Below are 17,319 nucleotides of genomic sequence, written 5' to 3' on the forward strand. Positions count from 1 at the left end.
TCTCAAAGAAGACACCAATTTTAGTGGAAGAGCTACTAAAAACTATAAAGTGACCTCATCAGGAACTAAGAAAGGGATAAAGGGAGTCACTTCTCTATTTTTATCTAAATAAATGAAGGTCCAAATACTGAAACAGAAAATCCTATGTCCTAGAAACACTTTTCACACAACAGGAGATTTTCAAACAAAACAGTAGCAGAAAAAGCAAAGGATTCATTTAGAGCTCAATTTGTGCATAAGTATTACCTGCACCAGTAGTAGATACAAGTTTGGGTTTGCTGCGTGCTCCGTCACCTTTAGTTGTATAGGCTGTCACAGTGAAAGAGTATGTGGTTTCAGGCTGAAGCCCAGAAATTATCATTTCCTAAGACAAAAGAAAATAAAATAAGAACAATTAATTTAAAATAGATTGTTTGCCAGGAGAATGTAGAATCCTTTAGAAATCCATTTATATCACACTTTTGAGCTATTGGCAGTAATAGCAAGCATGTGAATGCACCAACAGACTGTGCTGTGTGAAATACTTGATAATGCCAAACATTTCACTCACTTAAGCAATAAAGGACAGCACACATCCAAACAGTATACCTCAGGTAGTTTAAAGCAAAAGGCCAAAGGCTCAGTGGTGTGAACAGCGAAAAAAAGTCTTCCGAAATACCTTGCCTGAGGAATACTACTGACACTGTGAAACACATGCACATGCAGAAATGAGAAACTCAGTTTAACTTAATCATTAACAGGACATCACAGGTATAGTTCTAAAATGCCTAGTAAGAGAAATGGGTGCATTTACATGCACATTTTTAAGTAATATGGTTTAGCTGAACAAAAAAGCCTTGTTACTTCCATAACACTTTCACTGCAACCTGTGTCACTGGATAGGCTGCACTGCTCAACACCTGAAAGGACTTCAGAAACAACTAGCCCTTCAGCTCTAAAAAACTATGTAAACCACTAGAACTCTGGTCAGGGGAAAGATCTGGTGCCTTGAGATGACAGCAGCTACAAAACAAGTATCTCCTTAGCTAGAGCAAAGTAACAGCAACATCAAACTGTATATATGAGAGCAAGGGTGTATCTTTCCATATGTGCATGCGCACACACGTATATGCACACAGACGATGCTGAATGGTGTATGAGAAATGTACTAAATTTATGTCCTGCTACAGGGACTGCAAGAGAAGTAGTTTTGACACTCATACTATAAATAAATCTCATATGTAGGTATAAAAGGACAGTATTTGAAGGTAACTGATGGGCCAGGAGTCTCCAGCTTCCAGTGGACTACTCCTTTGCATGTTCATAGGGCTGAATGAACTTGCACCATATTGCAATGACGCCAGAGGGATGGTGAATTTATACACCTAAATAAATAGCAAATGTGCAATCACACATCCCTCAGATGCAACAACCATGAAAAGTTAATACAAAAATCATGGGCCAGACTATTCATAGTATATGTATTTTTCAAGATAGTGGATATGAGCTTAGTAAGTACGTGATTAGAATTCAGCATTGTATTTACAGTTAGTTATTAGCAATATAGAAATAATTAGGTAATGATCAGAATGAGTGGGCAAAATAAAGTAAAAAAAAAAAAATCAAGTAAAAAAAAAAAACAAAAGCCCCAAACAATAGAATGAAACAACACATAAAAATCTACTATCAAAAGATCAACTTCTTAGACTCCATCTCAGAATTTAATTGAACTGTAAGACCAAAATCAGTAAGAAAGACTTCATATTTTCATAAGAAAACTGCACCTGGCACTACAAAATTAAACTGTAAAAGGCAAAAAAACCACCACAATACCACAAACAGAAAGACTTATGAAGACATTAGTTTCATCTAAAACAACCAGTACTTCATGGTGTAAGAGCTATGGCTGCATGTAATGTTTGAAAGTGTCGTTTGGATACAGCAAACATTATTACTTAGGCATAAACAGTGCAGAGCATCTGGCTTTCCTGATAGCATGTATTTATTTTATACAAAAGAAAGCACAACTGACTTCTACTTTCAGTTACACAAAAAAAATTTAATCTTAAAATGAATACAGAAAAATACAACTATTGGTATGTAACTCTAAACCGCTTCTGTTTTATTTTTCTATCACCTTGTGAAGAAGAAATTGCGAGGCAAATTTAGTGACAGCCATCAAAGAGATGAAAACACAAATCAGTGTCGTACATTTTGGCATCATGCTAAACCCCAGAACAGGCAAGCAACAGTGACCCTACTCTCCCTGGGGTAAAAAAATAAACAAACAACAAAACAAAACAACAAAGAAAAAAGGTGTCATGAGAGAAAACCCTTAATGTTAGGAACATGCATTTGTGCAAATGCCAAAAAAGCACCCTGCAAAACAACAAAAAAAATACACCCAAAGAAAGCACCCAAAAAACTCCATAACCAAAACCAAAACCATACAGTGCTACAAGCAAACAAGCAAGACAAAAAATATCTCAGCCAAAACACACAATTATTTTCTGCCCAGTCAAAAAGTACTTACATGTTCAGCAGTATCATCATATTCCCACTAATTTACAGTAAAGGAAGTCGAAAGGAAAAACAAAAGAAATAAGGAGATTTGTAGCCTGGTTGAGATAAAGTTTTCTTCTTTATAATAAAATGAATATTAAAGATGTCTGAAAAAGTCATGTACAGTACGAATTATCCATGTAGAATCACATGAAATTTGGTTATGAACTCAGGCCAGGCATTTTTAATTCCATTTTAATTCCATTTCTGTTTTCCCTAAAATTCAGCTACTTCTCTTTCACTGACAAATAAAAGAAATAACAAATCCTCTTGTACCATGTAGTACTATTTCACAATAGTTTTTTATTAAAAGTTACCAAGGAAGAATTAAGGGCTACCTGATTTATTTAAACAAGTTACCAGGCTATATACTTCCATTTCCTAAACTAATTCATTAAGTTTTGAAACCACACAGATATTTTACCATCTATGTCTTCATACCTGCACTACCCCTGTTCACATGTATCACAGAAGTACTACAGGCAAGAAGGAGTGGTGGGAAGAGAAAGGAGTTAACTATCATTCCTGAAACAGGGGCAAGTGGGCTGGTCAAAGCCATACTTGACAAAAGAAGAAATACAACTTTTGCCTTTAAGATATTTGGACTGCAATATCTCATCTAGTTTCTAGTTAATGGCCTTCTAGTGTTTACAATCATTTTAATCCCCTACTACAGAGAGGCTGAAAGCAACAATTTGCAAAAAGAAGAGAACCAAAGCACACCAGCATGTTCCTTCCCTTCCCACTTCCTGATCTACTTTCATCTTTGTCTCCACTGAATTTAAACTGTAAGAACACCACGTTTTCCAAAATAAGAAAGTAAGTACTGGCAGCAAAGTCCTCCAGAAACAGACACAGTATTTAGCAATTAGGATCATAAGCAAAATGCAGATGTAAGAGACCTATTCTCCAAAGAGGTCTCTGCAAATCTGAAATCAGAACCAAAACTGAAGTAAAAAAAAGGCAACCCCCTTTTGTTTACCCATGTAAAATGCTTACAAAACAGATTTTACTCTTTGATTTAGGTTAATAATTTCTTTTTATTTCCAGTCAATCCAGTCATAAACCGTGAGCTAGCAGTGAGACACGTAATGCATAATAGTTTCCCACAGGATGACCCCATCAGTGTCAGGAGCTTTCTAAATCTTAATTTTTACATAGTGCTGGAATAACTCAATCAGTAAAATCCTAGTTTGAGAAGCTTTTTAAACTGGATGTTTTCATTATCTCATATTCTCATAATTTCTAAAACAGATGGGAAATTTTGCAATATAAATAACCACATACCTATTCAAACTAAGTTCCTCATTTTATTGAAGCTCCTGATATGAATAATGGAAAGTATAACACCTCAGTGGTTTCTAAAGTTACATTAAGAATAATAATTTATTGTGAACTGTGTAGTAAGGTGCGTACAGGAGAGAAAGAGAGATTCTCCATGCAATCAGAGAAACACTGTAATAACAGACTAACACAGTGTTAGGAGAGCCTAATGATCCTAGGCTCTCCACTGAAACACTGAAATAGGAGATGGGTGGATCAGGCCATGCACAGTTTACTACACTAACTCTGGATCAGATCACCCTGATGCTTTAGAACTTCAGAGGGCATGTTAAGTCTCTTAAGGTTTAACGGAATCAGAACAATGACACAGCCTAGCATTTAGCTGCAGATCAACAGAGAAGAAAGTGTCTTGTTTTGGCCCAAGAACCTTTAAATGCAAGTGTTCTTAAAAAAAAAGTTTTGGAAATAGACACAGAAAATGCTGGCTGGTAGACTGTTCAACAGAAAGAAAAAAGACCCTCAACAACGAAAGGCAACTCTTAGGTACACAAAATGTTTTTGCTGTGACCCAGGGAAGAAGGGAGTGTCCCAATTACCTGTGCATCCGCCAGCATGATGTCCTTCAGCATGGGCTGGCCCTTTGGCTCTCCGTTCTCCATCCTCACGTAGTGCACCTGGTAGCCTCGTATCTGGCCGTGCTGCTTATTGGGCACAGGCGAGCGCCACGACACTTTAACAGCAGTGGAGTTGACAGCCTCCACCTCGACTTTGCGAGGAGGACCACTAGGAACTGGAACAACATCATTGGACAGAAGAGAATTACAGCCACCTGTCCCACCCATGCCTGTTGCTTTTTTAAAGAAAGGGCAGACTCACTATGTTGTCTTTGAAGAATACAAATCATTCAGCAAATGAAGATGCTCAACAAATCTGCTCTACCTTTCAGTGAAAAGATCAAAAAACATGACTGATGCAAAAAAATGGAAGAAAAAGGAGTATTAGAGAAATAGAAAAACATGTAAAAATGTACAAAAGCCAAGGAAGATGCTTTGAGATTCAAAGCATTATAGTACAAAGAGAGATTTTAATCATTGAAATAATAATACTATAATAATAACAAAACCACAAAAGATTAAAAAAAAGTTGCCCTTTTTTTTGTTTTTCAAGGTCTATGTTTTATTTTGGTTTGTTTTTTCCTCAGGATAAAAAGGAGGCTGATTACAAGGCTGTCTTCTGTCACTTTCAAGAATGGAAGAAAAGAAAATGTGTGGAGCATCAGTTTTCCAAGATCAAAAAACAAAACCCAAAAAAACAACAAAAAAAAACCACAACCCAAAAAAACCTCAAATCAAAAGGCACAATATGGAAGAAGAAAGCAGCTAAAAAAAACCAAAAACAAACAACCAAAAAACCAAGACCCGAAAAAAAGTTTATATACATAACTGTTTAAAAATGGCAATGACTGTAAAATCAAGGAAAAGGCAGGAAGTTTTTTCCCTAGGAGTTATTTTTCATTAAAGGAGGAGTGCAAGAAGGATACGTATGGGCTCAAAGGAGCAGCAGATTCATGTCACTTGCAAAAAAATTTTCTGATTAAAAAATACAAAAATACCAAATAGAACAATGGTGTAGAAAGAACAGTCTTTGAATAAAAAGCTCAAAGGGTGAAAATATCTGGTTATATTCGGGGAAAAAAAAAAAGAGCAGAAAAAATTACTGTTAGCCTATACGAAAGACAGCAGATGACAGAGTCATAGAGGTGCAAACTGATGTAGTGGAGGCAACATACCATCTTCATCTGTCCGAATCAATACTGCTAAGCTCTCTGGGCCAGGTCCAACATCAGTGTGAGCAGTCACAGAGATCCGGTACTCAGTCCACTTTTCCAGCTGTTCCAAAAGGTACTGGGTACTGTCCGAGGAAATTCCCAAAATTTCATGGGGCTTGACATCTTCTCCATCAATTCCAATGTACTTGATGGAGTATGCAGTGATAATGCCGTTCTGTTTTTCCACCGGTGGAGGTTTCCAACTTACCAAAATGCTAGTGGAGCTGGGGCTTGTGCAACTAATGTCTTGAGGAGGAGCTGATGGCTCTAATTTCAGTAGTGGGTTAAAGGAGGATTTGAGTGGAAGGATAGAAGTGATTGAAAAAAAATGAACAAAAAGAAAAAATAAAAATAAATAAAAGAGAACCAAATGAAAATAATAATTAAACAAAAAAAGTAGAAACTCAAAAAAGCAGAACGTCAGATAATCGTATGCGCCTTGGCTTATTAACATGAGGAAACTGAAAATGAACAGGTGAACTAAATGGTGAAAAAGGATGTAGGGGAAATATATGAAAATGAAGCCTCAAAATAATATTACCTACCTGTAATTAAAATTCTTCTTGAAATAAAACAAAAACGTGATACCTCTATGACTACTGATCTATCTTTACAATCCTCGCAATTAGTGCAAGCTATAACAATGTAAATAACATGTGACATGTATTTACTTACAAATTTTGACATCCCCTTCAAGTGGCTTTACTTTCCTTAAGACAGAAAATCTTTAACAGAGCTCCTAAAAACTTGCAATAATTGCTAGAAATTGCTCCATAGGTTGCCATTTTTGCAGCCTTTCCACTCTCATAAACAAATTACTACTTTTTTTATTTTTTTAATGAGTCTGCCTGACACAAGTTCAACCATAAATTACATTCAAATTGAAAGCATTTACTGAAACATTTATTGTAGCTAACATACTATGAGCATGCAGTCCATAGAAGATGACGAAAGTCTTAGTCAAAGATTTACCTACCAGGAAAAAGTGACAGGCTTGTTGATTCTGACTGTAACTTGTACTTACCCTAGATCAGCTGTCAGTTTTATTTTTTTAACTCCTCTTGGAGACACCTTTGCTAGCAAAGAATTATCCTACCAGTAATGTACATTATTTCTACAGAAAAGAAAAAAATCTACCCCAAACAACACGTAAAGAAAGCAGGCATTCATTTTACAAAGTGAGTTTATAAGCTCGACACCTCAGAATGTGAGTTTCTGACTTTGTTTCATCTCCTGTCAGCAACACCAGTCTTCCAGAGCAGAAATTTCACCTTTACTCATTTGTTCTCAAAGGAGTACGTTAGCGTATTTACCTTCCCCAAGCTTCAGAGCATCTAAGCATGCATGTCATTCTACTGCTTTCAGTGAGGCAAATCTAGTACTGAAAGTTAGGTATGCATTTATCTGCTTAAATGCACTTAGACTTACCAAAATCTATGCTTACTAACAGATCATTCAGAGCACCAAAAAAGGAGCCATAATTCAAACTCACTAGCAGAAGGAGGGGATGTGAACTCCTTTCCTATTTCTGCCTCCTGTCTTGTAAGAAAAATATACATGTTGTGTGCAAGATCTTTTTTCCCTTTTACATCCCCCTCTCCACCTTTTCTTTCAGTTTCTTAAGGGAAAAAAGAAACAAACGGATACTTATACGTACTTACAATAGTCACATCAAACAAAATTAAAACAACAGAGAAGGCCTAGGACCCTGCTGTGACCTACTGCATTTACACATGTATCCTTTGGTTCCCTACAGTTCTTTCTACAGGGATCAATGGCTTTTTACACAGTATGGTACACTGCTCCTCCAAAGGGAAGATAGGAGGGAATTTACTAGAATTTCAATTAAGTAGAGGAGGTGGAGGGAAGAGCAGATGAGAATTAACACATTTTGGGTTATTTTTATAGACTAATTCAGTAATCAGCTACTCAAAAGAAATGGATGCCCTTCTACCATTAACTTGTGCAGGAAGTGAAACACATGTAAAATGTCCCTTAAGGCTCTTACAAAAAAGAAATAAATCCCTGCAGCATCTCCCTCTGATACAAAGATGAAAGGCAGTGGCACACTCTGGTGAATATTGCTAATAAAATCACAGAAGTTTATTAATTTTTAATCCATTATACTCTGAAAATGCAAAATATTGCACTTATGTAACTGAGGCTAATTTGAAGGCTTACTTTAACCAGTTTTATTAACGCATATATATTTTTCTTAACTGCACATTTTTAAAAACCAAATGTAACCTTTGCAGCAAATAACTTGGATCTGACCACTGAAATCAACTGGATTTTGCTACTATCTGAAGACATGAGGCTGAGCTAAACATAACATATTCTTATATGCAAGGAGAGAAAACAGCAATGTGCTTATATAAGGAACACAGAGCCTTGGCTCCTAGATGTTTGTTTTGTATGCAGTCTAAGCAATCTTCACTCAATATAAGATAATGACCACTCTAAATGTTGAAATGGATCCCAGAATAAATATATACCTATTTCTTAATCAAATTATTCATTCTGAATTACAAAATTGAAAAATTGCCTTGCCACTATATCTAAAACTAACTTTGTGTTACATGTGCTTTTTTGTGCTTATTCCAAGTGCCTTAAAAATGCTTCAGAAACACATTTAGCTTTGCTTAAAGGTGAGCCGCACTATGTCTCCAGTCACACTAATCGATATTAATACATAACACTAACAAGGAATGATAGTGCAATCACCTGTCAGGACTGCAAACTAAAAAGACTAATGTCAACTGAGAAACTGAATTTTCTGTTTTGAATTATCTTACTTTAAGAACAGGCAATTTAATTTAAAATAAATACAAATAGCATTGTACTAAGTTTTTCAATGACACACTGTAATGCAAACTGTCAGAAAACTAACTTCTCAGGCAAGAATAATCCTTCTGGACTTCATAGCTGATTGTTTTAGTTAAGTCTTAATTTAAATGTTTTAAGGCGAATATACAAGTTCCTGACAAATTTTTACATCCCAAGGTGGAAATGACTGAACATCATAAAAAGCCTAGATTAAGAAAATTTAACAAAATCAGAATAAGATACTACAGAAGATTTGGTAAGAAATATCTGTTACAGTCTGAAGTATTCAACCTGATCCACTTCTTTGCACTTTTTTGATACAAATGTTTGCACTTTAGGGAGATGCTGCAGAGACAGCAGAGTCTGTCATCACAGACAGATGTGCAGAGTAGGAAGGTGGAACTCTATATAATATAACCACATTCTATTAATGTACACCTACTGCATGATACAACATTTCACCTTATTATAAAATAAAATTTCCTTATTGCCTCCTTAGGCACAAGTTTATTTGGGTTGCTTTTTGAAACTATGTAAAAGCCACTCATATATAAAGTTGATACACCTCAGAACTTCATATTTTAAGCATTCCTTTGCTGTATCAAGCAACATGAATATCATATTTTGCTTTTTTCTCTGTTTCTGTCTACCTGGACTACTGAGATTAATAGAAACAAAGAGAGTAAATATTTAAAGGAAAGACACCTACTTGACTGCATGGTTCTGGCTGAGATTTCTGCTGTTGAGGCACCCAGGCCTTGAGGAGACCGTGCAGCTAGGCGGAACAAGTACAGGCTGTTTGGCCTTAAGCCTTGCAGGCGATACGATGTAGTAGGTTCAGTGGAAACCCGTTGCTAAATGTAGATTATAAGGGAATGTCTTGATTAGTATTCAGAGACTCTGATTTCCCTATGTTGCCTGTATGCTTTTGTACTGGGATAAAACCACAGAGAAAAAATAAAATCCAAGAAAATAAGGCAGAACAAAACCAAACTAAACAAAACCGAAACTGAACATTTTCTGCTGTTTACACACTTTAAGTCTGTCACCAGGCTAACTGCTCAGCTTAACAAACCTAAATATCAATTTTTACTGAAATAAGTTACTAAAATATGAAATTTAAACCATTGCCGTATTTTATGTCCAACTTATTAAGGATGACTTAAAAGATGTACAGTCTTGCCACTTACTTCCTCCCCATGCTCTCCATCTTTGTAAACCAGTTCATAGCTGGAAATGGTATCAGACCGTGGAGGTGTCCAGGAAAGCAGTATGCTCGTTTCAGACTCAGGTTCTGCTTTGAAGTTCAATGGTTGACCAGGTACTAAAGAAAAGTTGAGCAGTGTTGCCAATTATTTACTTGGATACTTCAATATTTTCAAATGTTTTAAAACGTTATTCGATATGGCATGCAATATCAATTTTATTTACCTTACTGAACTTAAACAAATGTATTCACAGAACTATGAAACAAAATTATCTAAGCACAGAAAAAGTAAAATGATACATTTAATTCACCTGTTAAAAATTATCAAGGATTTCAAACAAATGAACTGAAATATAATTGAAGAGATGTCTGGTGATGAATACCACCAATCTAATAACCTATATATGAAATGGCAAATATATACATCTATATATATGTGCTGTATGAGAAAAAGCTAATACAACACATAATTAGCTGCAATAGTCTAGAATAAAATGTTAAAACTCTTACATGCATTTCCAGACATTACATTTTTTTTCTCAGCTCATAAGTGAAAGACAGTAAACACATCCTGATCTTTAAGATGATATCCACATAAAAAACCCAGCTTGTTTAACCTGAAGTAGTTATAACCTAGTGAAGAGACATTCCGCTAATTTCTCATTAAGTGAAGTATTTCCACCCTTAATGACTGGTATATTTAAGAATAGAGTGACAACACTTTCTAATTGCAAGAAGCATAATGCACTTTTGACTGCACTAGTCAATAACATTTTCTGTGGCTGTATCTTGTGCAATGGTCACAGGAATTATCCACACCAAATGTTATCCTAATTTGCTTCTTCAAATGTGAAGCAAATTATAAAGTTGACTATGAAAAGATAGGAAAACATAACTATATCATTGAATTGTGTACAATAGTTTTGGCACCCAAGTTCTAAAACATTACTTCCAATTAATAGTGCCATTGATAAGGCATGAAACAGTTTTCCACAGCATTTCTAGCTGTTCAAGAATAAAATGTGAGATGCTCTCATTTTTTCAGGTGAAAAATAAATAGATGTACTTCTTATAACACACTGAGAACAGGTGTAAGAAGTAGGATGTGACAATAATGATGGTTACACAAACATTTATCAGAATTCTAAGACAGCATTACAAGTATGTTCTTTTAGTACAGTAAAAGACCTAAAAACTTCAGAGAGTTAACTGTTAAAATAATTTGGTATTTTCATTTTTATCTTCCCCAGACTTCTACAGAATACCAATTTGAGGAGAACACTGCCCTTGGGTATTCTGGTGCAGATTTGATATCTAGCTTTCAACAAAAAGAACCTTTATACATGAGGTGCATATTCTTCCAGCTCCTGAATGGACTTTATTAATGAATGAGAGAGAGAATGGAGACCAACTCTTTTACAGGAATAAAAAGGGACAGGACTAATTAGATGCTTTTCTAAAAGGTGTCTGGTCTCAAAAGAGAACACTGCCTGGGTCCTGCAAAGTGCAAAGAGGAAATGATCCCAAAGCATGGGGAGCCATTAGAGGAAACATCAACTAAGTGTTTGTGACAGATTCTAATTTTGCAAGGACAGGCTGCAGGGCTGGCAATGGTCCAGCTGGGAGAATGGATGGCTCTCAACAGCACTCCCAGCAGTGACAGAAGGAGTGGAAGAGATGCAGCCAGGCTCTTCACAGAGTGTGGCAGGTGAGAGGCAGTGGCACAAGCTGAAAACATGTGAGGCTCAGGAAAATGCAGAAATGCAGCCAGGGCCTAAGGAGGTTAGACCATACCAGCCCTGGGACGTTTTACACATCAAATGGGTGAAGCCCAAAGAAGCTCAGTCTGACCCCAGAGCTGAGCCTGCTCTGGGCAGTGGCTGTGGCTGGACACCTCCTCAGATAATCATCCTGCCAGCCTGGCTGTCCTGTAATTCTGTGATCTGTGCTTAATGTATGGATACATGCATTGTAGAACACAGCCAGGCAGTAATAGTAAATGATCAGTCAAGTGACTCATATGAAAGCTGGTACCATCTGTTGTGATAAATATGGCAGCAGATGGAGAACTAAGGGTATTTCCTGACTCTCTACATGTTTTAAGACCCTCATTCTCCAAGTATTCCTTTTAGAAAAACTCAAACCCTTTGTCATCTTGGGTCTGCAATTCTCAATCATTTTATAATACAAGCTGACTGGACTTTTCCAAATGCTGTTTGTCAAAATAATATCTTGCTTTCAAATTTAATCTCCCCTTGGATTTTTTAACCACAGTTAAGACAACTCTGATGCTGTAAACACTGACAGAAGAAAAAGGTGACAGGGAAGTCTGCATTGCTCCAAACAGATAAGAGAAGATGACAAAGAAAGAAAACAAAACCAAAATAACAGAAATTAAACACACCTTATTGCCAATAAGCTCTGGTATGAACCCAGTACCAAAGTAAAACTCAATTAGTTCAATAAGAAACCAGCTTTGCAAAGGATGATAGATTGATCAAGAGAATTTGCAATCAGTAGGGAACCTAAAGGGACCAAGAGTTTATGCTTCTGATTTCTCTGAAAGAAATATGAAATTCTACAAGAGGAACTCTTACAACTGAAGACCTACCGTGCTCAAGAGTTTTTGCTTTTTAAACAATATACATATTTTTTGAAAAACAAGTCCTAATAGAATATAATTTAAAAATAAAATGGCTAACATACAAAATAAAAAGTGCACTGTGTAAGATACAAAATAATATGTGCACTGTGTTCTCCCTGTCTCTGCTACAACTGAAATAATCTCTTCTAATGAGTCTGAAGATACCTGAGGTTTGCAGTATCAAACAAAGAACCACAGCACTCAAAATAATTAACTACTATACATTTCAGATTTTAAAAAAGCATAGTTTATTATCTGAAAATAGTCAGAAATCCATAAATCACTTTTTTCAAATATTATCTCTAACTGACATAGTGGGAGCCCTGAGAATAAAATAAACGTGTCAGAGAGTCTAAAAGACAGAGTCTACCTGGTCCTGTCTGAATGACTAAAGAACACAGTGAAGAGATAAATTATCAGTGTGTGAGAAGCTAAGATTCTCATTACTGAACTCATCTTGTTAGTGTTTAAATGAAGTAAAATAGAGACTACAACACTTAACAAAAGTTACCTGTGCATTGATAGTAGGATAGTTATTCAAAAGCTGAAATAGTCTTTTTTACCTGACCAGAAATGTCCCTTGAGGGAACAAATGTCCCTTGGAGGAAGTTTTAAAATATAAGTCAGTTAAAAAGCTATCCTATACCCCACCTCAGCATCAATATATGTAGGTGTCTCAAAGGGGGATGCCACAAGGATGAGGCCAGATTCTTTCCAGTGGTGCCCAGAGAGAGGATGATGAAGTGGCCATATATTAAACCACAAGAAATTTCTCCTCAACCTGAGGAAGAGCTTCTTTATATAGAGGGTGGCAGAGCACTGGAACAGGCTGCCCAGGCAGGTTGTGGTGTTTCCCTCTCTGGAGACACTCAAAACCCACCTGGCCATGTTCCTCTGTCACCCGCTCCAGGTGACCCTACCTTGGCAGAGGAGTTGGACTGGATGATCTCCAGAGGTTCCTTTCAACCCTAAATTTCTCCCACCTGCTTTCTTGCTTTCTGAGTTTCTAGGTACATGCTCTCAACTCTTTTCATGTAGAAGTCCATTTCATGAAATGCTGCAAAAGACAGCAGGCTAGGGCTATGGGGTTTCAGAGACATCAGATCTCCCCATCCATGTGCTCATGAAAAAAAAATTAAATGTCTGGTAAAGTAGCTAGCTTACTACAACACTACTTCAGAACAGTACTTCCTTGCTACCAACTCCTTCTCTGAACTTCTAATCTTTTACCACAAGAACTCGAGAAACATTAATTTTGTTGAATCTAAGGCTCCATTTATGTGCCCTGCAAGTCAGATATTTGAGCTTCTCATTATTGTCCTTCTTCCTATGTTCAGAGCATTACCCTTTAATAATTATAATAAACCTCAGTTTTCAAATAATGGAGAATCCTTCATTTAAAACTAATATGTTTTATGTTTTAAATTTTTTCCACTGAAACATATGCTAACAGGTACACATTCACTTCCTTGAATATTTATTAATTTTTTCCCCTAGCTCTTTTTCCAGTAATTCACTATCCAATAGACCTTGTGTACTCTCTCCTGTCTTTCTATCTAAGCTCAGAAGAAAAATAAGTCACTTAATTCCTTTACTCGCTCTCCTCTCTTTGCAGGTTAAAAATTAAATGAATACGCAGACTAAGACAGTTCAAAACTCTAAATTTTCTTGGTACACACAGAATAAATGATGTTTCTTACAACCAGTTTAAGCCCAGAAAGGAGTTATGAAAAGTGAGTCCTGAGCAGCTAAACTGGATGCAAACAAATTTTGTTTTCTGACAAAGTAAAAAAAACAAGAACAGGAACAAGACCAAGAACAAGAACAGGAAGAAGAACAGAAACAATAACAAAACCAAAAGAAGTATCACCCTAAAACTTATATCAATCTTCCTTTATTCTAAAATTTGGTAACTCAATTAACCTATGTAACAGACCAATCGTGATTCCATCCTGAACAGATTTTAGTCCTTTTGCCCAAAATGTGGACTAAAAGTTTTCTTAAATTTTGGAATTGGTTTCCTTTTACTCAAAAGGCTCAGCTCCACAGCTCTTTTCTGATTACAGAATCTGTTAAAATTGGGTCTTTTTACCATAAAGAAAGCACTGCTGAAAACAACTGGCAATATGACATGGCTTTGCCTTCAAATGCTTAAGAAAAATACTGAACACCACAACTGAAATTTTTGGGGTTTTTTTTTCAGTGTCTGGCTGTCTGAAAAATATATCCTTCACTTCCCTTCAAACTACATGCTCCCAGTCAATATTTTAATTAAAAATCTAAATTTCACTACCAGCAGAGTTTAGCTGATCTGCAAAGAAAGAAGCCATTCATACACCCATTTCAAAAGAGCAATTCTGCTATACTAAGAAAATAAAAATTCCTCTGAACACTATTTTTAAGAACAAATTAGTCATTTTTATAATCTCTCTCCAAAGATCAGAATACACTTAAAGGCAGGAAAACTCTGACCCATCTAATAGAGCCTGTAAGTCACACTTGTCAGCTAGATTTTCTTTTATATATGCTCTAATATCCCCAAAGTGATGGTTAAGCTAAATATATATATAATGGCAGACTTATTTGTTTAAAATAAAATCAACCAAATGTAATCAGCATCCCATTCCTACCTTAACTCTTTTAAAATGTTTCCATTAAATCCATTTTCCCTGACCTTAAATGGCACTTTATATTCGCTTTAATATTTGGAATGTGTTTAATCTTGAGAGATTCTAACTAAAACAATCATATTCAGATGTACATAAAATCAAATTGGAAGAGAAGGGCAAGGAGGGCATTTTTTTCTATGATGTTCGCTGAAGAGAAAATACTGGATAGAGAGATGGGCAAATCCTAGTTTTTAACCATACCCTGAACTGGAAAAGTCCAATAGAGTTTTGTATTTTCTATCTCTTTTACGACTTAAAACATCTGTATTTCAAGTAAAAGTATCAGTGCTTAAATATGCTTCCTGTATGCCCCATTCTTTGTTTTCTTTCAATTTCTTTAATAAAGTCACAATTAAACATTGAAATAATGTACTGAGAGACACTCCAGCACTGTTAATGTTGTTGTAATTTCTTCAGATTGCAACAGTAATCAGAAACAGATGGACATGCTTACTTCTCTGAAGTCACCTCAGAAAGTAATGTAACTTGGGCCAGTCCAGCTGAGCCTCAGTGCTCATTATTTTGATTCCTTCATCCTTCACTGAGGAAGCCAATGTCAGACACTTGCTAATCTAAGAGGTTTGCAGCTGAGAGTGAAAACACAGATAAGGAGCTCACTAAACCTTCTTCTGGAAAAGCCTCATGAATGTGAATTCAATCAGAAGTCAGATGTCAATATAAAAACTAGCTCTCTGAAAATGGTTGCAAATGCCAAAAGTAAACTGCGGTGTATATATTGACAATTGCATGTGCAAATTTCGTAACTTTGTAACTTAGCTGAGATACTGCAAAGGGTAACATATAGATCTTTGTGCAACACAACGCCTAGAATGATTCCAGGACAATACATCAATTTCTGTCTTTATTAAATGCATGTCGGTAAAATGCAGAAGTAGAAAGTGGATGAAACATAACTGTCTACAGTTATACTTTAGAGATCTGCTTTTAAGAATTGGAGGGATGCTAAATTCTGCAACAGGAAACTTTCCCGTACTAAAAAATTCAAGTACTATTATATATTTCTAGGAAATCACTGACCCACAGTAGTACTTCATACAGCCTTCTCTAAACTGCTAGACAAAAGGACCTTTTATTTCTTATTGCTACAATAAAACACTTTGTGCAGTGTAACTCTACGAGAGCTTCTCACTTTAGATTTCATAAAAACTTTTCTGCCACGTTTTTTACTGTGCTTGCTTGTCCTTTACTAGTAAAACAAATTCATGGACCTAAAAGTTCTTGAACAGAAACAAAACAACCTAACTGCAAACATAAACCAAGAAAATAGTGACCCTGTGGTATGCATTTTGCTGGGGCAGCTTTGATTTGACTTATAAATCCAAAGTGTACAAACCTACTTGCTTGAACGTACACAAAGATTTCTTGTATTTATTGCTCTCATGTTTTCTGTGTTCTCAGAATATTTACCAACTATTTGAATACATATGCAGTACACATACATTTTAAATTTCCAAAAGCAACATTCCCTAGAGTGATTCGGCATAGGAGAACCGCATGTCGCCTAAAGAAAACCCACCAAAACCCACAACTAACATCTCAAAAAAAGCTATGAATAATTACTGAGAAGTAGGTTTAGTGCACAGAGCACTGCCAAACAAAAGCCGGAAGATTTGGCCACCCCCAGAATGAAGGTCTCCCTGAGATTTCAGTTGCACTGCAGATAAAGTTCTTGACATCGATGAGAAAAAGAAAGCATGGTGGGGTAATTTCCATTCTGCAAAGATAACCTGCATTGTGGAATTGAGAAACGTTATCTGCAAAAACTGCCTGAGTAAATTTGCTATACCTGGGGGGTAGTTTTTTTGCAACATTTTAAACTGAAAGTCTCTCTCACAAATTTTGCTCACTGCTAGCTTACCTCCTGTTTGAGTGATGACTTGAATGTCACTAGAAAGTGGTCCATCCCCAACAGAAGTAAAAGCAAGAACCTTCACAGAGTATGTTTTCTGGGGTACCAGATTCCCAATAGTGGTAATATGGCTGTCAGCCACATTGTGCTTCATCCAACTGTTGACATGCTGAGTGGGATCCATGGTGTAATAAACTCTGTAACCTTGAATTTGCCCATTAGGTTCCTCGGGCTCTTCCCACTGTACCAGAATGGTGGTGGAGCTCAGCATACGGGCCTGCACATTGCGTGGAGCACTTGAAGGTGCTTGCTCTGAAGTCCTTGTTGACACAGGCTCGCTGGGGGGCCCGCGCCCAATGTTATTTACAGCAACTACCCGAAATTCGTACTCGGAATATGGGCTTAGGCCAGCCACGCTGTAACGTGTTGTGGCCACCCCATCAATTTCTT

At 36.4% G+C, this 17,319-nt stretch overlaps 1 protein-coding gene across 44 annotated transcripts in view; it reads right to left on the bottom strand.

Moving 5' to 3' along the window:
- PTPRD (protein tyrosine phosphatase receptor type D) overlaps positions 1–17,319 on the bottom strand; it is a 1,159,824-nt gene that overhangs the window by 115,533 nt on the left and 1,026,972 nt on the right. For 21 of the 44 annotated variants that reach the window (XM_064736588.1, XM_064736613.1, XM_064736611.1 and 18 more), the window contains 7 exons: positions 16,879–17,319; positions 9,670–9,803; positions 9,189–9,333; positions 5,615–5,920; positions 4,422–4,615; positions 2,513–2,539; positions 247–364 (listed from right to left, as the gene is read on the bottom strand). The exon at positions 16,879–17,319 is cut by the window's right edge and continues 141 nt beyond it. In XM_064736588.1, the coding sequence (XP_064592658.1) occupies positions 247–364; positions 2,513–2,539; positions 4,422–4,615; positions 5,615–5,920; positions 9,189–9,333; positions 9,670–9,803; positions 16,879–17,319 (1,365 nt within the window). The remainder of the gene's footprint in view (positions 1–246; positions 365–2,512; positions 2,540–4,421; positions 4,616–5,614; positions 5,921–9,188; positions 9,334–9,669; positions 9,804–16,878) is intronic. The other 23 variants (XM_064736631.1, XM_064736630.1, XM_064736624.1 and 20 more) reach the window with 4 other exon arrangements.

The sequence above is a fragment of the Zonotrichia leucophrys genome, chromosome Z (assembly GCF_028769735.1).
Source record: "Zonotrichia leucophrys gambelii isolate GWCS_2022_RI chromosome Z, RI_Zleu_2.0, whole genome shotgun sequence".
Classification (NCBI taxonomy): Eukaryota; Metazoa; Chordata; class Aves; order Passeriformes; family Passerellidae; genus Zonotrichia; species Zonotrichia leucophrys.